The sequence below is a fragment of the Eleutherodactylus coqui genome, chromosome 7 (assembly GCF_035609145.1).
Source record: "Eleutherodactylus coqui strain aEleCoq1 chromosome 7, aEleCoq1.hap1, whole genome shotgun sequence".
NCBI classification, from domain to species: Eukaryota; Metazoa; Chordata; class Amphibia; order Anura; family Eleutherodactylidae; genus Eleutherodactylus; species Eleutherodactylus coqui.
Genome location: NC_089843.1, coordinates 94743247 through 94767841, shown reverse-complemented (window position 1 = coordinate 94767841; position 24595 = coordinate 94743247). Strand labels below are relative to the sequence as shown.

The window sequence follows — 24595 nt, the reverse complement described above, 5'->3', positions numbered from 1 at the left end:
TGATAAACCTAGCGACCGGCCATGGAAATGTGGCAATGTTGTGGCCAGCATTATCCTGCTGGAAGATGCCTCTTGGCAGCCCTGCCATGAGAGACAGCACATGAAGCTGCAGGATGTCCTGAACATATCGCTGAGCTGTTGTCCCTCGTACCACTACTAGGGGTGATTGAGTATCACATGTGATTGCCCCACCGAAACCATCACACCAGCAGTGGGGACAGTGTGCCGCACCACAACAAAGGCAAGGTTGAGGTGCTCACCTCTAGGTCTTCAGAACTTTACACAGCCATTGTCTCTGCCCAGAATAACCTGGATTAATGGCTGAAGACAACCTGGTTCCACTTCACAGCAGTTTAGTCTTGTGATTCATGACACCTCTGCAAACGGAGACAATAGTGGGTGGTTGTCAAAGGCAGTACCTCTAATGGGCGCGGTGAGATCAAATATCCTTCAGCCAAGTGCCTGGAAATGGTTCCAACAGACACAGGGGTGTAACCATGGTGTCACCTGTCTCTGGATGGCAGACAACAAAACAGTTGGAGCTACTTGTGGGACAAGCAGATGATCTTCTCTACTGGTTGTCGAGGGAGACCTGAGCCTGGTTGCCTTTTGTGCTTGCCTTTACACATTCACTGGTCTTAACAGTTTGGTCAGAACAGCCCAGATGGGGAGCAATTCGTTAAGACTATCCAGCTTCTCGCATTTCAATAATGTGCCCCCTCTCAAACTGTTAACTGGGTTAAATCATCTATTGCATCATATAGAGATGTCTAGGGGTCATCAAGCTGTACACAAGCGGATAAAGTGTCCACTACATACAAGTGGCTGCTACCATATTTCCCAGAAAATAACACCCTGTCATATTAATTTTTACCTGAAAAGTGGCGCACGGTCTTATTTTCAGGGGGTGTCTCATACTCTCCTAGCAGGCGCCGTCAGGGTCCCAACTGCTTGTGCCTAGTGCTTCAGCAGGCTTCCGTGCACTCCTCAGCACCGACAGAGCAATCACTTGCTAGTAACTGGGTTTGAAAACCCCACCTCCAGCAGTGATTGCTTTGATTAGCTGAGCCGTGGCACTCGAGAACCAATCGGAGCAATCGCTTGCTGGAGGCGGGATGTTCAATCCCTGTTACCAGCAAGAGATGCTGTGTCTGTACTGAGGACTGCACAGAAGCCTGCCGGAGACCAGCGGGACTGAAAATCAGGGTAGGTCTTATTTTTGGGGAAACGCGGTAAGTGTTTTTAAAGGCCAAGAGTGGAACCACCTTTACGGCCTCAGGTGGCCAGACTGTTCATTTAATCACAACTCAACTCTAATCATTAGTGTTTTTACTTGAGATGTAACTGCATGTGGCGTTTTGCATCTGAACGACAACTTCTAGGTTCTTGATTTGTTTTTCTTTAATCAGTGTATTCATTCCGGTCTATGATATTGCCGGTGTTTATGCATACTAGACATATTTATATTTGATTTTACCACTGTGTAGGGACATAAAGAAGCTAATACTGCATGTGTAGATAATACAAGTGGATTTTAAAGTTTCACACCATTGTTTTTTTTTTTTTCTTCCCTATTCGTTATGTAGCTTGCCCCCTACTATATATGTCAGCTAGTATTATCTTGGATAGCTAGTCTGTTGTATCTGAATAATCCTGGAATCATCCTCTTTAGGTGGGTCATGTGATCTTATTGTGACTGCCCGAGATTTACTTGGCTTTGTATTCTCTCAGGAAATCCCTTTCAGCCACCAGTGCTGATGTATCATTGGATAAAGGTCCATTCAGACACAACAATTATCGCTCCAAAGCTGTCTTTTGAGCAATAATGTGTGTAACTGCACTGACATCGTGCAGTTTTCATTAAGCCGTTCATCGTTGTCTTTCAACATGCTGAAAGACAACATTGAGCCTCATCGGGGATTCACAGCGGGATACAACTAATACTCTTGTTTCAGCTGTATCCCGCTCCCTGATGACAGACTTGGTATGAAGAACAGAGCGGTACAGCTCTGTGCTCCATACCCCTCTCGGAGCGCTCGGCTGAGTAACAGCCGGGTGCTCCAAACGGAGAAGAGCTGGATGCAGAAGGCAAGTTGGGACACCCCCCGCTTCTCTTCTGCATCCTTCGCTCGGAGCGCTCGGCTGTATAACAGCCGGGCGCTCAGAGCAGGGAAGAGCTGGATGCAGAAGACAAGCGGCCCAGCTTGTTGTCTTCATCCTCCGTTTGGAGCACAAGGTGATTGTTTAACATTTGAGCAATCATCTTGCACTGTAAATGACACAACGATTATCGTCCAAGACATCTTTTGAGTGATAATAGTTGTCTCTAAATGGGCCTTTACTAGCACAAAGAGAAAGTGGAGAGAAATTTAAACATTACGATGGTGCCTGATAGGTATGAGACAAGAAGCTGCACTGCATGGAAGCCACTGCAATATACATAAGACATCCAGAGTGTGACCATCTGGTAAAGGGTGCACGGATGTAAACCTCTATTTTCGCTGGAGTGGCTCTTTCAAAGACTCCTTTTTGTTTGAGATTGCCTCTGATATAGAGTTGCATCCAAAACCTCTCCTGATGTGGCACATGACAGTATCTGCTCCACTTCTGTTTCCCCTCTGCACCCTTCTTAAACTCGGAACAGTATCTTCACCTGCCAGATATTCCATCCATCTTGTTTGCCCTATTGCCATGACATAGTACATGTTCACTCCTGGAGTGAAACTCTTACAACCAGAATGTCATCCATAGGTTGCCTCTATGGAGTCATGTATTCTCTTAGCTACCTAGAGCTGTAGATATAGTAATGCTAGTTTTATATACACCAGCAGAAGGTATACACTGTGGAAACTATGTTGCATGCTTTCACTGACCATCGCTCAATCTGTACAGCATGCTAAAAACTTGGTAACATTAAAGGTATGTTGACAGTCTCCCGCAGCATCCACCCTTATGTGGAGTTCTTGCTGCCTTTCGGAGTTGGTCCCAGGAGATCTTTGCTACTGATGCTGTGAGATGTGTTGTCTTGGTGAAGGCTAGGATGGATCGAATAAGTGCATAAACATGCTGGAAGTGCTGCTCAGGGACCTGATTGATGATACATTAAGGGCAGGGATGATATTGTGGGAAGTAAGATAAAAGCACTTTAAATGGGATGAGGAGTTGGACAGAGCAGGATGAAGGTGGAGAAGTACAGAAAAACAGCTTGTCATGAAGTGTGCACCAGAGAACCTAGCACAAAGGCATGACAATCGGATGCTATGGGCTGGAGAATCCTAGCTGCGACTGCCGCTTACTCAGGAGGACTCCCAATCTGACGACAGTCAACAGATCCTACCCAGAGCTGGAGAGGATCCTAATTCTGGTCCGGATTGGTTGTGAAGTCTTCTGTAGATTTGGATAACTCTATCTATGGACAATGCTGAATTACAGGAAACGGGAGTGCAGAAGGTCCTCTGCTGTGTGGCCACTGCACTTTAGCCTTCCATCTTCTGCTAAATACCCAAATTGTGGCGGTAAAAACAGCAAAGCAAATTGTAATTTCCTAGTTGTATCCTCTGAATGTTCCTTGCTTATTATTAGTAGTTTATTCTAGTGCTGTAGGGTTTTGTAACTAGATTTGTGCAAGTGTTTTTGTTTTGCATGGAGTATTCTCAGATAACAGTATAATGGCGTGTGGTTTTCATGAACTCATAGGGTGCTAGCTTACCAATGTAATTCTGCTTAAAACAAGGTATTTATGTAGCTACCTTCTGAGAAATCCAAAAATCACTTGGTGGCAGAGAGATGTTAAATTTTTTATGCTATTGTGGCCGATCCACATCATTTCATCCACTTATTCTATTATGTTAATGTCTAAGATGTATATGAAGTCTCGTGAAAGGGGCTGCTGAATTGTGTCAACTTAAATGTTGCTGTAAATTTGTTAGATCATTCATACCTTGCATCTAATTTGATTGTGAAGATTCTCTTCCTAAAATATACTAGTAGTCCATTTATTACTACACTTGCAGGAGTTTAGAGCTGCTAATGTCCTTTTAAAATGGTGGCGAAGCCAAATATGTCATGTTGGCAAATAAAACCGTATAATTGCTGGTATATACAGACCTCTCTAGAATATATATAATTTTTTTTTATTTTTTTAATTGGACTTCAAGAGGTAATTTTAAAGCAAAAAAGCAGTCCCCTTGGTATCCTCCTCCCCCCTCTTCCCCCCAGCCACACGGACACTGCTCCAATACAGGCTCTGCCACTCAATGTTTAAAGGCCGCCAGCAGTAATACTTGGCACTAGGATGTGATGGCTGCAGCCAACCGCATCCTTTACCCCTTACTCCCAAGCCATTAGTTTTTGCCCCCACCTTCTAAGAGCTGTCCCTTTTTATTTTTATTTTTCTCTTGCCATAGCTTTATGAAAGCTCGTTTTTCCAGAAGTTGTATTTTGGAATGGTACATTATAATGTACTGAAACTTTTTTTTTTTGTAATTGCAGTGAGGTGAGGATGATGATTGCGCCATTGTTTTTTGGGTTTCATTTTAAGGTGTTCCTGATGAAATAATAATGGCGCTAACATGTTGCGGGTCGGTGTGCTTGCAGTGATACTGATGTTTGTTTTGCTATGTTTTTAAGAAGTTCCTTTTTTTTGTTACATTGCTTTTCTAGCTATATTCTGACCATTTATTTATTTTTTTATCCATGTTTCTATGTGAGGGCTTGTTTAATATAGGGAAAGCTGCAGTTTATATTGCCACTGGTAAAATGCATGTGACTTTTTGATCAATATTAAAATTTCTTTTTTGAGGCGATGTGACAAAGTTGTTTTCTGGTATTCTTTAACTTTTTTTTATTTCCTTATGACGTTCACAGTTTGTGAGAAATGATTTAAATAGAATTTTTATGCACAGAGAAGCAAATTTATTTTTTGTTCTTTAGATTCTAGTTTTAAATGGAAGGTTTTTTTCTTTTAAACATTTTTAAATTTTTTAGTGAAATTAAAATTTGTTTCATCTCTTGTACAATATACTGCAATATTTCTGTATTGCAATATATTGTACTTTTAATGTTCACCTATTAGGCTCTGCCACAGGCAAGACTTAATAGGCTTAATCCCACAGCAGCCTTCACTAGGCCACAGGCTGTTATGGCAACCATCAGTTCCACATGATTTTGTAAGTTGCAGTCTTGGGGTGGGAGAGATCTTGCTTGTAGCCACTGCCAGGTAACTGTCAGCTATGTTTAACAGAACAGTCAACTAATTCCTGGGCCTGCTTCATACACTCTGGTGCCCTGTGGTGTGTATATATAGGTCTTCGGGCATGAAGATGTTAAAGGTCACGTGTCATGCTTGTATTAACGCTTTGTCATAACTTAGTTTTGGAGAACTTTGAAGCAATGACTACTTTGGACTCTGTTGGTTCAGATATTTTGTTACCTCGAGAACAAGAAAACACTGCAGACAGCTGAGGAAGTCATGTCACATTCAACATAATGCTGCTAGATTGTCAGTTTCAGCTGGGCAGTGTTACCGCTAGCAGCCAATCGGAGTTTGCCTTTCATTTCCTAAAATGTTGAAAAAGGAAAGCTGTCCTGTAACTGGTTGCTATGGGCAACAAGGGCACTCTTCAGTTTTCGGAACACGCCACCATAAGAATGTCCCTTATGGAACTGGAAAATCGACAGTGCCAAAAACACACCAAAGGGTGCTTTCACACAAGCCAAATATTTCCGAAGTACTCACAATACAGTTTAATCTGCTGTGGAATTAGACTCCAAACCCCACAGGTCTACGTGTGGATTTCGATGCAGAATTGCACCATTTTTAATTCTGAAACAAAATCCAGACAAAAAAATGTGGACCAAAGTGTTTAGTTTTCCACATGTTGCAGTGCGTATTGTGGAAATATTCCACTTGTGTGGAAGCGCCCAAATCGTGTATTTGGGGAAGAATTTATTCACCCTGCCCATTGCCAAGGGTGATTTCTAACTGTGAAAATCTGCAGCATGAATTTACATGCTCCGGGTTTAAAGTTTGCTCCACAGGTCAATTTCCACACGCATTGTATGTGGATGTCCCAGTAGCATGTGGAAGCATTGATTAAATTTCATCAACTTTGCTGCTATTGCAAATGCTGTGGATTTTCCAGACAGAGATTCTACATTGAAAATCCACCCCGTACTGTGTGGCCTACCCAAACCTGCCCTGGGGAGAACACAATGAATACAATGTCAAAACTGAAGTTATATTACCATTTGGCCTTAATTTTTATGTTTTGAGTTTAGACCAGAACTCTACTATGAAATACAAGATGCAAAACATAAATATGGATGGTTTCATATCGGTCCTCCATCTGGCCCCTCGTATCGTGTGACTGCAGAGAACTCTCCGTCCATAGAGACTATTATGTAATGTTACATTCCTGAGCCCTGTGTAATGATACGCATATTAAGTACAAGTAGATCCTCATCATGTATACCAAGTTCTGCGTTAACTCTTACAGCCAAGTGAAATGAAGTATAGTAAGATAGTGTGCAGAAAAGGCCCAATTACCACAAGAAGACTCCAATGAGCTGTCCATAACTAGTGAGATCCTTGTTCACCCCACACATCTTAAGGACCTTTATCTAGCCGGGAGGTATCATTAAGAGGTTTGTTAATAAAGTAGTTTATCATGCGTTTGCATACAGCCATTCTCCTTATTTACATGAACTTATCTCAAGGACTGTTTAGAATTGAAGAAATTGCTATATTTAATGCTGGTTTATTCTTGCCCTTCGGACGCCATGTAACTTGTAAGGATTCTACCTGAACTGATGTATATTGAATGTTTATGGAAATTGATTCTTCAAGATGTTTTGTTTGATGCCTTGTCTTTGTCTCTGTTAGCGGGAGGTCCGAGTTCTCCCAAAGGAAAGTCTAGTGTTGTAAAATCCTCCACTGTGATTGGGACAAGATCTCTGCCTAGAACAAGAGTCCCATGCAAAGTCCCTACCCTCCAGAGGACTCCCAGTGTGTCTTCAGTGTGCAGCAACCAGAGTGATCTCAGCACTCTGAGTACTAGGTGTAAGTACGGTGTTCACCTTTGGCACACATGATGGTTGGGCACTTCACTTGCACTTGTCTTTATGTTTGAGCACTTTGTGATGTCACTGCAACTGGATGTAAGGCTGTGTTTTTATTTTTTTCCCTGTTGCACCTGGGACCCAGTAATTTTCCACCTTTGTGTGCTGTAGCTTAACCCTTTCCAATCCAATTTCCCTGCCACCCGCACACTCCCCAGCTTTCATGTGTTTTTGGGTGGGAAAGTGTTTTGTGGATTCGTTGGCATCATGGGCCATTTACATGTGACTGTTATCACTCAAAATTTCTTCAGACGAATGACATTGAGCAATAGTGTAAATGCAAAAAAAGTGTTTTACTATTAATTCACTATTGCTTGCTTTCACTTAGCTTAAAAACTATCGCTTGATCCTGGGCTCGTCCAGTGTAAACCACTCCCTTCTGCTCCCTCCTTAGCGCTGAGGGAGAAGCTGGCGTTCCAGCAGTGAACTCTGCCTGTCTAAACACCTTGCACAAGCGCTAACGACCTTGGCCGTGACGTCAGTGCTTATGCAGTCATTTAGACTGCGATTCCATGTAAAATGGACATTAACAGAAATGTATAAAAATGAACTTGGATGATTTTATTGGCAATTTTTAAAAAATGAAACGTAAGTTAACATGTATGTATTTTTAAAAAGTGACTTGGATCCACACACTATTAACCCTTTGCAATCCGACACTGGATTGAGAAGTGCCAATAAATGTTGGGCTTCAAGTCCGTTTTCTCAAAGTACAAATTTAAATTTTACTGAAACAGCCAAAATTTCAATGTGGCCGTTAAGAATAGCAATACGGATTCACATACTGCCACATGGCAATAGCACAGGTTTGCAAGTACCATCCATACTAGTGTTTTATCCTTCTTTGCTTTTGGTGCACATCAATGATACATTATGGCAGCAGGACGCAACCGTGGCAAAAGGCCAGCGGGTACAGCCTTATGGCAAAATGATTTAGTTTTTACTTTGTGTGCATGGTGTTCTTTTTTGCTTTTCTGTTCTAAGCTTGCAGGGTGTATTGCATTGAACATGGCTTAGATAAAATGTAAAAAGCAACATAAGAATGGATTTCTTCCTCTTTGGCTCTTATCTTCCAGCTATTTTGTTTTAATTGGATTTGAGTTGAGGAACTAAATGCAAGGCTGGTCTCGCTGCCTTTCAGATCCTCTGCAGATCTGACAAATGTGCTGGTAAATGGCTTTGCTTATGCTGCGTCTCCACTGCTAAGAGGAGCCTCGAGCAGACTATAAATGTGCTTATTGTATCAATCTGGTTCCAGTGCAACAACAGACAAATAGCTACTATATTATGTATAAGATGCCCTTTGAAACAAAGCTCCATCTAAGCATGTGTCCAAGATTACACAGCCTACCCAGTGCCGACTTTCCTAGTTACACTTTCATGATGGATTAGTCTGTCCTGCCCACCGCCTCAAATCCTGATTGCTTTCCACTCTAATTCATCGAGAGCCCTGCAGGAAAAACACAAAGGAGTGAACATGGCCGATGCCCTTTTATCCTTTATCTGGTTATGATCCTTTACCTTAGATGACTGTGCCAGGCGGGCACCGCAGTTGCACTGAGACTGCTTTGCCCACACAGCTTTCAATCAATTCCACTATCAAATTAGTTGCTGATTCAGCGAGACTGCCGCCTGATACCTTTCTGACCTTGCTGATTGTCGCATCCTGGAGCTTTTTCATAATTCCTTTGTTGGCTTCCGCTGCTGGGAAGAGAAGTAGGTCATTATTATTTTCCTTTTGATATTTGAAACCAAATTTAAATTAAATGTCAATTTTCTTGAGCTCCTTACATTGTGAAGTGCGGCGTTTCAGCGTTCAGATGACTGGAGCCCTTTTACAGAGATGACATGAGTAATTAAGTGAAGCCTTCTAGGAACTCGTCGTATGCAGAATACACTTGCTGTTTTCTAGACTGTTAAATTATTTAGAGACCCTTACAAGTCTGGCGAGTTATTTCTACGACATGGACACAAATTATGTACACGCAAGGCTTGTGGGCTAGTAAAATGACATATGCTGGAATGGGGCTTACAATGGCTATTCATTCTTAGACTAGCTACAGTAGAAGTGAACCATAAATGGTTATCAACGCTGTTTTATTTACTTAACTTTAGAACCATTCCTTGGTGAGACTAATTTCCCATATTAACCCCTCTAGTACTTGAGATTTTTTTTTTTCTTTTTTTTTTTTTTGGCCCTACCTTCCAAGAAACAGGACTTTATTTTTCCATTTATATATCCATAAGGGCTCATTTTTTGCAGGGGGAACTGCAGTTTTTATTCAGTATTTTCGTGACCTATTTTGTTTAACTTTTCAATTTGCGCTTTTCCGTATACAAAAAAAATTTGTGGGATTTAAAAAAAATAAATATTTTTTTAAACTTAAATCTTTTTGCTTTTTGTTTTGTCCTCATGGGGAACTTGAACTTGCAGTCATTTGATCAGTTGTACTTCATGACCTATCCTCAGGGACACTGACCGATTTGCCAAGCTATCGCATGCTGTCAGCACCGTAATGCAGGTCAGAGCAGAAGCCTCCGCGCCGACCTCTGTGTAGTGGCAGGCGCTTGTAACTGCAGGCACGGATCTCATTGAAATTAATGGGAGCCGTATCTGCAGTTAAAAGTGCCAGGCACTACATAGAGGTTGGCGCGGAGGCTTCAGCTCCGACCTTTGTGTATTTGCGTTGCTGGCAACATTTCCCCACTCAGCTGATTGGTCACGGTCCCAAGCGACAGATCCTGGACAATCAATTGATTTAACCTGATGATGGGTCATCAATAGTATTTTACTGGAAAACCTACAACGTTTGGTTATGTTACTTATGAAGCCCTGCCAAAAGCAGGGTTTGATAGGCATCTATACATGTCAGCCATGGGAGCCTTCAGTAGGCTTCGAGCCGCCATGCTAGGTCATTGGAACCTATTGTGGGGGGGTGCTACTGGGGAACAGGAAAAGGGCTCCCGCTGACTGTTTTAGGTTTGATCGTAGCAGCTAAGCAGTCAACTGCCGCAATAAGAACCAACTCTGATCGCGGCTGTTGGGTATGGAGCTGTCTCGGCTCACAAGCCCAATCGATACACCCGTCATGACTGCCAAATGTTATGCAGTTGGTAATGGGTTAAGGAACCACTTAAATGATAGTCTTGTATAATATATAATCTGAATCAATAGTTAGCATTACTGGGAGTGTTCTTATGACGCAAGCCTTCAGTTTGGAGTTCATTGATAGACCATATCCTGTTGTAGCTTGTAGTTATTTGGCTGATTTTCAAGGCAATGGCTGGGAATTTGAACTTGTTCCCACAGCCTAAAAAGGTTTGTCCAGGACTAGAGAAAAGGGTCTGCTGTTAGAGAAATGGCGCCGTGTCTGTCCATATGTCTGGTCTTGCATTAAAGCTCCATTCACTGGAAGGCATTAGTCCAACATCCACAGCCATATACAGAATGCGAGACCAGCTGATAGTGCCAGGCCTCTATTTTGGCACCATTGGCAAACAGCTCATTTTGCCAGGGAAAGCTGCAGCCAGCAAGATAATACCCTTACAACGACTAAGTCTGGCCTCACACGTGTTCAGAAAACACCATGCGAAACCACGGCATTTTACTGCAATTTCATGCAGCGATTACAAACACGTTACAACTTTGGGGTGTGCTAGAAAAACGCTGTCAATCATTGTGATGGGGTGCGTTAAAACACGTGAAAATAGAGCAAACGGCACTCAACATCGCCGCGCTAATCCTGGTCAAAGGCGGTGAGTGCAAGAGCAGCCTAAAGCAAGCTGTAGATTTTTATTGTGGCGCATATAATAGCCACAGCATTGTAGATGTCCGGATTTGCAGAGTAAAATTTCCAGCATACTAAAGTAGCAACAAAACGGACGAGTTTTTAACAAATCTCCTTAATAGGATGTGAAAAAATATCCATTTGTAAATTGACGCAACATGCCAATTTTTTTATACAGATTTTCACAGCAGATTTCATCTTTTAGGGCTCGGTCAGACGAGCGTCGTTCTCGCACTGATATGGAAGCGCTCACATGGAAGTTTTGTAGAAGCGCAGGATCTGCGCTTGTAATAAAGTTAGGACATGTGAGTGCCCATTCGCATGTCAGCTCCGTGGTGTGCGCTGTGCATCCTGCTTTCCATGGGCCTATGGGAGCTGTGGAAGCAGGTAGCCTGCACCACTGGATGTGTAACCAGGCTGCTCCGCGCAGCTAGAGACAACCCGTTCACGCGTATAATCCCTGCATGTCAGCAGTGTGGTTTACACGTTGCTTAGCAGCGTGTAAACAATGTTCTTCTAACCGCTGCCTTAAAATGCATTGGGTAAAATCTGCAGCAAATCTAACAAAATCCACACGTAAAACCTCCGGACGTTGCCACTGATTCAAAATTCTGCAGCAGATTCTAGGCGAACTGCAGAGTTTCCAATGTACAACATGCCCCACCTGAAAGAAGTTCTCTGCGGATTACACTGGTTACTAGAGAGAAATCTGCAGCTACATCTGCGCTGAAAACTGCAATGAAATCAGATCTGAGATCTGAATGCATTTGCGCACATAAACGTGATTGTGTGTGCTTTTTGTTTGGGCAAAAACACAGAATTTTCTATTTTTGTGTATATTGCGCACAAACATAGCACATATTTAACTAACCTAACTTAATTGCCCATTGAAATCAATGGGAGCGTGCTTGTGTGTTTTTTGCGTGCACATAGACACAAAATGCCTGTGTAAAAAATGCGGTAAAATGCGCACAGATACATGCAAGAACGCAACACGCATGTAAATCTGTGTAGGCCCCTAGGAAGTCTGCGTAACACATGCAGATTTACTTAGTCGTAAGTCCAGTTCCACAGGTTAACCGCGTCCACTTCTTCATGCCAAAGGACCACTTTGAATTAAACGACTTTCGAATAACTTTGTAATGATAAGGTACCACAATATTGTAAAACTCGACATCAATGAACCCTCTCAATTAAAAAGCCGTGTACATTGGTGTTTATAGGTATGACGAAGATTCCTAGAAATAATCCTACTAGTTTAGGCCTACAGCAAAACCTCAGTGCTAGGAGTGTTGAACCAAATTAAATGACTAATCGCACTTAACTCCAGTTAATGCTGGCTTATGTTCTTTACAACTATAAGATCCTTATGTCTGCCACCTTGTAAAAGACAGTTCTGTCTCAGTGATGTTTAGGCTGAAGCTGAATGTGGTAGAATCTGCACCAAACGTGTGATCATGCCACGGCGGATCACTAGTAGATAGCAGCACTATAGAAGATACTGTGCTTCGTTTTCCAGATGAGTACTATGGTGTCTTATGCACAATACATCGATCTTATCGGATACTAGAATCTTCATAGTTACTTTATTTTTTCCACTTTTTATTTTGTATTAACTACATTGCTTGCGTAGTTAGTTGTGTGTGTGGAAACTTGTATCTGTTCAGACACCTTGATGATAGTACTTTTTATTTTTATGATCACAGCTACAACTGCCACAAGTAGCTCCAAGACTGATGAAGTCCCTGCAAAGTGTATAAAGCAAAATGGACCTGCTACAACCCATACTACAAAGATTACCTTCCCAAGAGCCAGGTCACAGTCTCTGAAAATCACACAGACTGTTGGTAAGTAGCACTTAGAAGTTTTTATTACATTTTAATACAAAGAATGTAGTTATAAACTCTAAAACCATCCTTCCCATATAGCACTCCAAGTTGATTCGCAATACCTGAGAAACGTGTGCTGTCTCCATGACTTAAAAACCTGAAGAGTTTTGAGTCTATCTAGTTGCACTTGTTACTGTGTTGATGATGGGTTTCCTTTTACTTCTCATTTGGTGGTTCTAGTCACTGATAATTTCTCCCCTTCAATGCTGGAAATTCTTTTATAGTTAGTGTTAATTGCCAACTTTCATGCCCTTAGGGCTTATTTACACAAGCATATATTGGCCCGCCGTTTTCACGGTCGGCCGATATACACTGTGATCTGATGCATTGGATTCAATGCATCAGATCACATGGCCGTATTTTGACGTAAAAGCGCCCGGCCTGCCAATATAGCGCTGGACTTTTTTTACGTCGGGCCCAAAAGATAGTCCTGGAACTATCTTTTGGACCAGAATACATCAGCTGCTGCATGGGCTCCTACGGGAGCAAATGACAGCGGATGGAGAAGGGAGGTGGGAGGGAGTTTAGCAGCGTGACTTCTAAACTTCCTCCCTCTTCTTTCCTCCCCTCTGGCTTATTCCAATGGGAGGTGGCGGAGCTAAGCTTGTCTGCAGCCAGCAATGGGAGGGAATGGGACAGCACTTAGCTCCGCCCCTGTCCTGCCCCTCCCATTGCAATCAGCCGATGGGGAGAGGAGGTGAGCTGGGGAGGGAAGGGGAATGCTTAACGGTGTGGCAGACTCGGCGTATATACGACGGGGCCCATGCCGTCTGAACTGGCACACGAACGTTAGATTTGTGAGCCTGTTAACGAGTTTTTTTTCTCCTGACAACGTAGCGTATATCAGCCGGCCGTGAAAAGAGCCCTTAAGTAGGTTTTTAGGCTATTATAAGAATGTGTTTTTAAAATATGCTGTGTATCATACATTTTTTGCTTTTCAACCTATATCATAAATGTATGGTTTATATTTACATGCCAGTGTGCCACGACTTATAGGATTATCCACTGCAAAATCCTACGTTTTTTTTTTCTGTTAAAATGCCTAGTGGCTCGAAAGAAAACCTGCGGACCACATTAATAGCCAGGTCCACCTGGTACTGTTAATGCCTGCCATGTGTCGGGTCCGGCACTTCGATTTTTTTTTTTTTAATGATCAGCTCTCCTTAGTTGAAGCCGAACTATAGAAATGATAACACGAGTGTGAAAGAGACCTTAGAGTACCAGAAAATAACTTAAAGTAGTATTTGCAGGCAATAATATAATCCCATGCAACTGAGGTTGGGAAGAGCTATAAACTCATGTACAGGAGCCTTTGTTTCGCTGTAGCTGGCAAATTCGTACATGTTGGACTAGACAAATCATGCACTGTTATTCCTAGATCCCGATATGTTCCTCCTTTGCATTTGATCACTTTAACAAGTGTGTTACTCTTGGCCAGCAACTGGTAATGTATCAGGCGTACCTGATCTTGTTTTTGGCAGCGTTTCAGTGACTGGGCACAAATTGTTCCCAGAAGTGACAGGCTTTTACCAAAAGAAGATGCAAAATGAGGAATTAAACTTAATTGCTCTAGAGTGTTGAAAGGTTGACCATGAAAACATGAGATGCAACTAAAAATGTCCTTGAGCTGAATGGGGCATAAGCCGTGGGAGCCCACACATTGTGGACTGGACAGCCAGTTGGCCCAGTTGTGTAGGGTCATTAAATGTGATTGCAGTTAAATGAATGTGGACAAATAAAGTGTGTCTTGTAGTTTATAATAACTGCAGTGTTTTTATTGTGTTTTAAATATAAACCTTTCCTTCTCAGGTACCAAGAGAAGCCCTATTCTACACCAAGGGACCACAAAATCATCCAACTCATCGGGGCTTATAACAAAGCGAAGTGAAACTAAACTTCTTAATGGAGGTAAAAGGAAGACGTTGTTATACATGTATGGGGATTCTACTGGAACACCTTGAATTCTGAACACTGGTTATTAGAGATAAGCGAGCGTACTCGGAAAAGCACTACTCGCTCGAGTAATTTGCTTTATCCGAGTATCGCTGTGCTCGTCCCTGAAGATTCGGCTGCGGCTGACAGGTGAGTCGCAGCGGGGAGCAGGGGAGAGCGGGTCGGAGAGAGGGAGAGAAAGATCTCCCCTCCGTTCCTCCCCGCTCTCCCCTGCAGCTCCCCGCTCCGTGCCGGCACCCGAATCTTCAGGGACGAGCACAGCGATACTCATATAAAGCAAATTACTCGAGCGAGTAGTGCTTTTCCAAGTACGCTCGCTCATCTCTACTGGTTATCAGTGCCGGGTCCCCTGGGGCTGATGGGAACAGGCCATTTTAGTTTAAGCCGATAGAGTATGATGCGAATGCCCATATCCTGTTGATGGAAGTATTTCGGAACCACTTTTTGGCACTTTTAACTCATTTGAAGTAGTTAAAGAAAACACAACTCCTGTTCCCCTTTACACAAAGCGATTCTTGTTTAAACGAGCGAGTGACGTCACCTGTAGTTGGTGCTCGTGAAGGATGTTTAGACAGGCAGATCATCGCTCACTGCTTCACATTCCTACGTGAAGCACTGATTCAGGAGCGTTTAGACATATCGAGAAGTGAGCGAACCAGTAATGATTTTTATGCAGGCTGAAACTGAGCGACCAGCGAACGAAACGTGTCTGATGGCTTCAGGTTTAGACATAACTATTATCGCACACAGGTGTAAATGGGCTCTTATTCTCCACCAGTGGTCCGATCTGTGCATCTGGGGGTGGGGGGTGGCTGTTTTCACTTGGGGTCCTTGGATGAGAACGCACTTCCGCCTTATTGTGAAATATGTTTTGGGATTGAATCGTAACTTAGTATAATTTATTTACAATATATAGTGAATTATTTTTATCCTTTCCATGACTGGAAAGGTTATTACTATGGCCTATTTTTCTCAATTTCTATGACATCCTGATTTTAGATTTTGCCAGATTTGCTTGTAACTTTTATAATCATAATATTTTAAAAAAATGGATTCCCATTATAGCATACATTGACTTCCTGGGGAACCCATGGCACAGAAACAAAGGTCGTAAATGTGTTGGGCTACTGTTTAGATAACGCAGCTACATTGGGATCACAAATTATAGGTGTGCACTAATTGTTAGGAGATTAGTGATCCCTGAGCCTGGGAAAAGGAAAATGGCTGCATTGATTCTCTGACTACCCGATACACGCTGTGTATAGCATGCATTGGTGGTTTAAGACCCGACATGCTGTTCTGACTGGGCAGCACTGCTCATGTGGTCAGCACTAGCCAATCAAAGCAGGTGTGTAGTGTCTTAGAGTCATGGTAGAAGCTGGCTCGGCCATCTTTGTTTGTCCGTGCCCAGAGGGACATTATAATTACAGGGAGGGTACATTGGCAGTGGGCCTTGGATCATTTACCATCTTGAGGACATCTTGCTAATAAACTAATGTTATAGCTGGCAGATTGCCAATTCTGCTGAAATTGCATATATGAATTAAAAGATTTCTTGTGTTATAAAAGTCTTAAAACTGTAGATGGTCTCCTAGACATTTGGGAATGTATCTTCCTTTAAGAATAATTTTGAACCTCCTTAGGTCGCCCAATGAAACAAAAATATGAAGTGTTTTTTTGCTTTTCATTTCTAACATGACTGTAATATTTTTGTTACTTCAGCTACCCATGGACTCCAGACTTTAAGGAACTCTGCTTCAGGTCAGTTATTTCTGTTATCCCCTCTCTATTATTTTGGAAATGATTGATCCATGCTTATATCATTGAAGACTAGGTTTAATACTTGAGATCCATTGTTGTTTTTGTAACTGCGTAAGACTAGCGGCAGTGGGCCAATTTTAGTAGTCCTTTTTCTCCTTGCAGGACTTGTTGTGGCTGCAGCTGGCAGAGCACGGGTTGATTTGTTCTGTCTACATTGTTTCTTCTCTGGTTCATATCACTGATCTGCTGGCTATCTCCCTTACAAACATTTTAACAATGTCTTAATATTTACTGGCCAACACAGTACAAAGAGATTTCTTTCCATTTATAGCCCCTGGCATTCGGGGTTGTGTGCACCTGATGCACTTTTATTTATGAACTTAATGTTACACCTCTGTTACACCAATGGGCTGACAGCCCCCAAACTTGAACGCCTTGGATTTTAGGTTTGCTATTGATTGCAGCATTTAAAGGGAACCTGTCGCCGCCAAACATCATTAACTAAGGAATTGTGCTATTTGTGGAGGCAACAGTTGCCAAAGTGTGTATTTTTAATACTTACCAGCTACCCAGTTCCTGTACTGTTTGCCGGTGAACTCAACATATGGTCTTAAAATTGACTCTCTCCAGATCGCTATGATCATGCTCTCTCATAGAAGTCAAGGGGGAATGCATGCACACTGTAGTCTGAAAAAATAATCAGTTTTCAGACTGCTCAGACTTCTTTGGTGGACAACACGGGTAATGGGGGAGAAGGTGAGTATAAGAAATACATCCCTGGTTCCTTCCTGAATAGCACCATAACTTAGTTTATGGTGCTGTTTGGAGATGACAGGTTCCCTTTAAGGAGGTGAAACAGCCAGGGTCAAAGAATCCTCCTAATCCAACTATTTTAGTAAAAGACTTGTCAATTGCATAGGCACAGCTTCTGTGCTAGTAAAATCACTGTGACATACATGTACAGCATTGTGCCTTAAGAGGGTTCTTCCATGAATAGAAGTTATTCCCTCTTCATACAAACTATTCCCTTCCATGGGATTGACGGATATAGCAGACTAGCAGTATGCATGCTATGTAACACACACTTAGGCCTCTTTCACATGGCTGTAGGCGCCTTTACGTGTGCCCGCCAGCACCGTAAAAATGCGTGAGCAGGTGCACAAATCTAACATTTGTGTGCCCGTTCAGACAGCTTTGGCCCAGTGCATACATGCCAAGGCTGCCATGCCGTTGCCTTTCCTTCCCCCTTCGCCGGATCACCTCCTCTCTCCTCCCCACCGGCTGTTTGCAATAGGAGGGGGTGGGACGAGGCGGAGTTAAGCTCCCACCCCTTGTCCGCAGCCAACCAGTCTTTTGGTGCACTAGAATAGAAAGGATGACAGGTGCAGAAAACGGACACGGTGTGCGTACAGATGTCACACAGATGCATGCCTATTAAAATTGGGCTTTCTTTACGCACCAAAATTGCACGCTTGTCAGAAATGCTGCTTTATACCAATTTCCTATGTATGTGTTTATAATAACTTAATGTACGTACACCATTTTCTTATATACAGCCATATTGAACTAATGGTGATCTAAAACATGTCGGCCTGAAGAGTTCATTGCTTAAGTTTTTCCAAAAAGATTTATTTTTTATTGTAATTACCAATTTTCAAGAAGGTAAATTTGTTGGCTTAGCGTTCGTTGTTTAGTCTGTGCATGCGTAAAAATCAGACGATCAGCCTGTGTAAACAGGGAGTCTGTTATTTATGAACTACTGCCTGCCTGTGGATGGAAGCTGGCGGCCGTTAGATCTCTGGCTCACTGCACCTTCATTCGCTGAACTATCATTCCTGTTTGAAAGGGCAGGAGTGCTAATCGTTGGGGTGGGGCTCCCAACAGTCGTGCTGTGTAGAGGACCCTTATAAGAGTTCTCCAGGGCTAGAATGCTGATCTATCTTTATGATGGACATCACCTACCTGATGTCAATGGCCTAAGGGTCCTTTCAGACCAGCCGATTCTCATTTGAGTGAGTGACGTCACCGCAACTTGTTCGCGCTTATGTACTCTGCTTGGTCAGATACGTCGTTGGCGCGTTCGAACAAGAGTCGTCCACAGTCGTTTAGTCTTTAACATTTGCTGTATTAGCCAATTAGAGGGGCTGAACAGTCGCTGTTTAAGCCGAACGATAAGCGGACGAGACAACAATGGTTTTTATGCATGAAATGAATGAAAAGGGTACAATTCTCGCTCATCCAATCATTGGCTACCATTTAGACTGAACGATTATTGTTGACTTTGGCGCGTTTAAACAATTTTGTCAACATTAATCGTTTCATCTAGAAGTACCTTAACTCCCACAACCTAGCTGATCAGCGGATTAAAAGCTTTAAGGAGTGCCACTGAGCCCTGTGCCCCTTTTTTTATTTTTTTTACTGAACGCTGCTCCATACTTTTCATAGTGGTTATGCCTGGTATAGCAGTTCACTGTAACTATGTCCCATTCCAGTGATTAAGACTCGGCTCCAATATGGAGCCCTGCAGCCCCTTTGGTGGAAAAAAATCTACTCTATTTTTTGTATAAAGCATAGCCTTTAGAAATGTCTGTTTACTCGGCCTCCAGGTCAGTGTGATCGTGTTGGGGCCATTATGTACGGTATTTACCTAGATGGTTCCTAGTGTTTGTGTCTACATGTCCTTTAGGTTTCAGACATGTATATTTCTATCTATGTATGGAGATATGTTAAATTGCTCTTATGTCAACTACAAGGGACGCAACTTGAAGCCACTGAAACCCAATATGAAATCTGCAACTGGACCCCAAAGGCCATTTATAAGTCTGTCGTCCTCTCCAGGCTCCCTCGGGCACCAAGGCCCATGTAGGACTGCTACCTCTGCACCCATTCACTACTCTGCCGATGGTAAAGCGTTGCAGGAGTGTAAAGGTTACTTCTGCTATGCCGGTCAGGTGCTCTCAGCCTTGTGGGTTAATCACTACCTGACTGGCCTATCTGTTCCCAAATATACTCCAATCTGCCAGCTCATTAGCCGCCTCCTGTCTGGGGTGCAGATCACTTTTCATTGTTCTTCGCATTCACTTTTGTATTCCATCTCCTTTCTATTCAAGCGTGGAAGTGACTGAATAAATGTTTTAGCTTTGCCAATGAGCAGTTTGGATGTACTGTATAAATTATGTATTAAGTCCGGCCTATTTTGCATAAAGCCTACTCTTCTTTATCCCTGAGATATTGTATATATTGCCTTTATATTTGAGCTACTATATATTATGACTTTGTATATGCCATAAACTCAGATATTCCTAATTTTAGCTGTAAATCAGCCACATGTTTGTTGCCAAAAACTGTTCTCTGGTCTCATTATTTATTTGTAGGGAAATCTATTTTGGGGGAGGGGTTCCCTTTCACTTGACTGCATACAGTCCCATATTTATGAATTACACATGGTGCCGCACCACAGAGCTGTGATCTTCGTAGTAGGTTCTGCGAACCAACCATAGACTCCTGAAGGGCTCTACTCTACCTCCGTGAGCTCTTGATTTCATATGAAGGGGTTCTTTTCTGTTTGAACCCAAATGGCTCTCTGTATATATGGCTCTCTGCATATATGGCTCTCTGCATATATGGCTCTCTGCATATATGGCTCTCTGCATATATGGCTCTCTGCATATATGGCTCTCTGCATATATGGCTCTCTGCATATATGGCTCTCTGCATATATGGCTCTCTGCATATATGGCTCTCTGCATATATGGCTCTCTGCATATATGGCTCTCTGCATATATGGCTCTCTGCATATATGGCATGCAAAGTGCCTACAGATCTGTGTTATGGATTCTTTGCCTCCAAACAGCCCGATGAGGCCTAAGGGTGCATTCACATAGGCGTTTTGCAGGTTTCGGTTGCGTAATTATGCTGCACAAAACCATAGCGTATATACAGAATGTCGTGTGTTTTTGCGCTGACTATTTACGCTTTCCATATACTGATACAGTATTCCAGCTCATAAATATGCACAAGGATGAGACACATCGCAATTCCAGGGAATTGCCCACACAACATATACATAAATACACAGCGTATATACAATCCTGTGAATGAGCCCTGATACTTCAGTGTCAGAGCTTTCATATTACAAGAAACCTATTTAACGTGGTACAGGCTGAGCCATGGAAGATAATCCCGGCACCGCACTCATATGAAGGCTGTCTGAAAGAAAATCTACACCTCACAGTATAAGAAATGGAAGCTGCGCTGTGATTGGTTGCTGTGCGCTACGAGGACGGACATTTTTCTTTTAGACCGCTTTGATAAGAATGTGATGGCGGGGTACTTGTCTTTGGCTGTCCTGTAGCTTCTCTTTGGCCAGCATACTGGAATGTCATTGCTGACTTGGGTAGCAATTATCGAGTCTACAAATTGTCTTTGCACCCTCTGTAAGTTCCTGTGGGCAGACAATACTCTAGTGTGTTGGTTTTGTGGACTGGAGGATGTCTTCTATTTAATATGGGCGATACTATGGTGGTCGCACAATCCCACTAGTATTTTTCTAGGATTCACCTGTTGACCTACTATTAATGGCCTGTTCCAGTTTACTACTGGACAACCCCTTTAAGCCCTTATACACACAGTCGAGTGTGATTTCCATCAGACTAGTTTCTCCGCCAGTGTACGTGCATTTTAAATCCGTTAACACCTGAGTATCAATTGGGTGCAATCCGATTCTTCTGCCTGTGGCAAAACTGAAGGTGGCCCAATTGAGGTCTTTTAAAATGTTTAGCTTGGTCAATGGATGTGTAAAAATAATCAACCCTACCCCCCCCCCCCCTAAAAAAAAAAAACAAACTGTGCCGTGTCAGTTCGTTAAATTTGTTTCTTTCTAAAGGGGTTCTGTCATTAGGAAAACAAACATTTCTATACTTGCCTATTCCTCCCCAGGCAGTCATCTTATTAGATTTCCTGCTCACTGATGTTCTCCTGGCTCATCCAGTCCCCCCGGGTCACGTCACCGCAAACCGGCCGGTTCTTCTATTTCCTGTGATGTAGCATCCATTTGCTACATTCTGCTTCTTGCAGAACGGTGTACACTATGTCATTAGTAACGTAGCATTCACTGTTCAGCAGGAAATGCCAAATCCTCAACAGCGTGTTTTAGCTTGCCGGCATGGAGTATTGCCGTGACTGCGCATGTACGGTGTCTTGCCGCGAGTGTTCACATAGTATCTTGCAGCGAGTGCCTGCGCACTAAAACAGGCTGCCGAGGATTCAGCATTTCCTGCTAGGCAGTGGACGTTACATCACTAAGATCTCGGAGTGTTTCCTATTGTTTTCAATGGGTAAGCATCACATCACACTCGTGGGCCATATTGAAAACCATGGGTGGTATGATGCGAGGCAGTCCAAAATCAGACATGCTGCAATTTTTTGCCATGGTTGTGGAAAAATAAGCTAATGTATATGACTCCATTCAAAAGAATGGGTTTCATATTCATATGTCTTGCAATGCACAAATCTCGCACGAGTATCTCGGCCATGTGAAAATATCCTTGTCACTGTATTTTTGGTGCATGTATGCGTTCTTTAAATCTGTGTTTTGCATCTGTGTCATCCGGTTCTCATGCGTGCAAAAAATTCGTAAGACCCAAATGATAGTGTTGTCACAACTCACTGAACTCGGGGAATGGAAAACGGTGAATACAAATGCTCTTGCGTATTGACTACTTTATATTTTTTAAACAACCGTAGACTTCAATGGGCAGTTTTAGTTTGTGAATATCGATCATCATGCTGCAATTTATTTTCTTTCAAGCACGCCATCAGTTTGCATCAGCACAAGCCTGAATATACCAATAGTCAATGGGCTTTCCATATTCATTCAGTAAAAAATGTGCTCTGAATGTGGACAGAGAATATGCCCGTATATGTGAGCCCAAGGACTGGAGTTTCTTCATACACTGATGTGTATGAACTGCTGCTGAGTGTTAAATGCTTAATCAAACTAGTGCAAAATGAGTGCCAGCCCAAAATACATGCATAAGTCCGGCTGCACAGGAACGGGTCAGATTCCGCATGCGGGACCTCACAGCAGAATCTGACCTTGTGCCCGGCTGGGCTCTGCACTGCGGATGGTTCGGCCGGCGTGCCGGAGCAGATATGCAGTACAGATTTTGCCGCGATGACGCGGATCCCGCGACCTTTCTGCAGTTATGATTGTGGAAGAGCCGTGGTTTGGACTGTTTCAGTTGATTTCAATGGAAGCAGTTTGCATGGGATCCGCCTACAAATAGAGCATCCCGTGTTTTCCCCAATCCCTCTCCGCCCGCGGGAAAATGCGAATTTTTTTTTTTTTTACTATGCTCGTGCATAGTAAAAAAAACTGTTTTCCATTGCATGCTAGGGTCGCTATTTGCTGCGGATTCTGAAGCGGGTGTCCACCTCGGGATTCCGCAACAAATAGCAGCGGAATCCAGAGGTGAGTGCCCGCTCCAAATTCCGCAATGCATAATCCGCCCGTATGCATGTGGCCTAAGTGAAATAGTATTTCCCTTGAAAGCTGTCCATTGCCTTTAAATACCAGCTTCCTCTGGGTTTAGGAGTCCAGTGGGCAGTACTAATCAATGACGGACAGCTAGGTTTGCTTACACAGGGAAGGCTCTTGGTTGAGTCACGCTGTTCCCTAGACTCATGAGTTATACTGTATGTTTGCCATAAAACTGTATATCCATCTGCCCAGATCTTCCTGTTCTATACATGCTACTTGTAGAGTAGTATAGTCAATGTAACAGATTGCCTTAAAGGGGTATTCCCATCTAGGAAAATAGAGCGCCATAGTAGCCAGTTTAAAAACTAGTGTGCAGGCGTTTGTGAGAACACGGACACCTAAATTGCATGAAAGAACTGCACAAACGCCTCCTCTTCTCTTCTTTCTTTCCATTGAAGAGGTGGTCGGTTTCCCTGCCAACAAGCAGTAAACAACCAGAGGGCAGAGGAATCAATAGCTGCAATATCTGGAGAACGGAGCATTTTGGAAATAAACATTGTGTGGGTGAATGCATTGATTTGTGATTTTTGAACACCTTGTAATAGGATTCCCGAGATGGGAACACCCCTTTAAATATTCTGTTGTCCAGCTACATGAAACAAATGTGTGAAGACAGTTTTGTAGCTGTAGTATCGGCAGTTGTGGTGAAGGTGGTTGTATTCCATTAGTAAATCACGCTGCTTGCACCGCCCATAATGCTGTCTGGATCCCGAGGACTGCTGCCAGGGTGTCATTCTGCTGTAGGGTGTGTGCTTATTACCTATAGCAGTAAATCAGGCTTTGAGTTGAGAAACACACACAACCTGGCCATAAAGAGTAGGAAAGCATGCTTCAATTTAGGTGTGACGTGTTCTGCAATTGTTACATTGTGACAGGGCTTTGTAGCGGCATGAATCCACCCGGCAGGGAACTGTGTAGAGTAAATAGGATTTGGATTTGTAGATCTTGTGCGGCTCCGTGAGAACGACTGGCTTTATTTCATTCATACGTCTAGTCCATGTGCTGTATGCACTTCTGGATTTCTGACTCTTGGCTTTGATCTGATTACTCACTTTTTCATTTTGTGTTAACCATAGCTGGATGAAAATAGCAGAAGAATGCAGGAAAGTCCAGTATATGTGTACAGCCGGTTTTTACTGGTTTCAGGCATCTTTTGAGCAGCACGGCCACTATTTTTGAAAATTAAATTTTTTTTCACTAATTAAAAAAAACAATTTAGGCCTTTTAACACTTGAAATCTGGTGTAGTTTTGTCTTGGGCCAGGGCTCCACATTAGTTTTTACAGCTGTGAGTATGTCAGAGTTATGATTGCACACGTGTTTGCCCAAGAAAGCGTGTTAAGACTTCCTTTTTACTGTAATTCTAGGGGTGACACTGGGGAACAAAAAAGTGGTGTTGAGAACAGAAAAACCCCAGTAGTGATAGTTTTGTATGGTGAATGTAAAGAGCATAAATGGGATTTACTGGAGTGGACGTATGCTCAATGCTTGTTGTACACTTGGTTGTAGCATGAGCATTAAATTGCATCACCTTCAGTCTTTTGG

The 24595-nt window shown here is 42.8% G+C and overlaps 1 protein-coding gene across 3 annotated transcripts in view; it reads left to right on the top strand.

The window, feature by feature from the left end:
- The window catches only part of MTUS1 (microtubule associated scaffold protein 1), a 184645-nt gene that overhangs the window by 85723 nt on the left and 74327 nt on the right, over positions 1–24595 (top strand). For 2 of the 3 annotated variants that reach the window (XM_066573401.1, XM_066573402.1), the window contains exons 4-7: positions 6884–7060; positions 12614–12754; positions 14606–14704; positions 16472–16510. In XM_066573401.1, the coding sequence (XP_066429498.1) occupies positions 6884–7060; positions 12614–12754; positions 14606–14704; positions 16472–16510 (456 nt within the window). The remainder of the gene's footprint in view (positions 1–6883; positions 7061–12613; positions 12755–14605; positions 14705–16471; positions 16511–24595) is intronic. The other variant, XM_066573403.1, reaches the window with a different exon arrangement.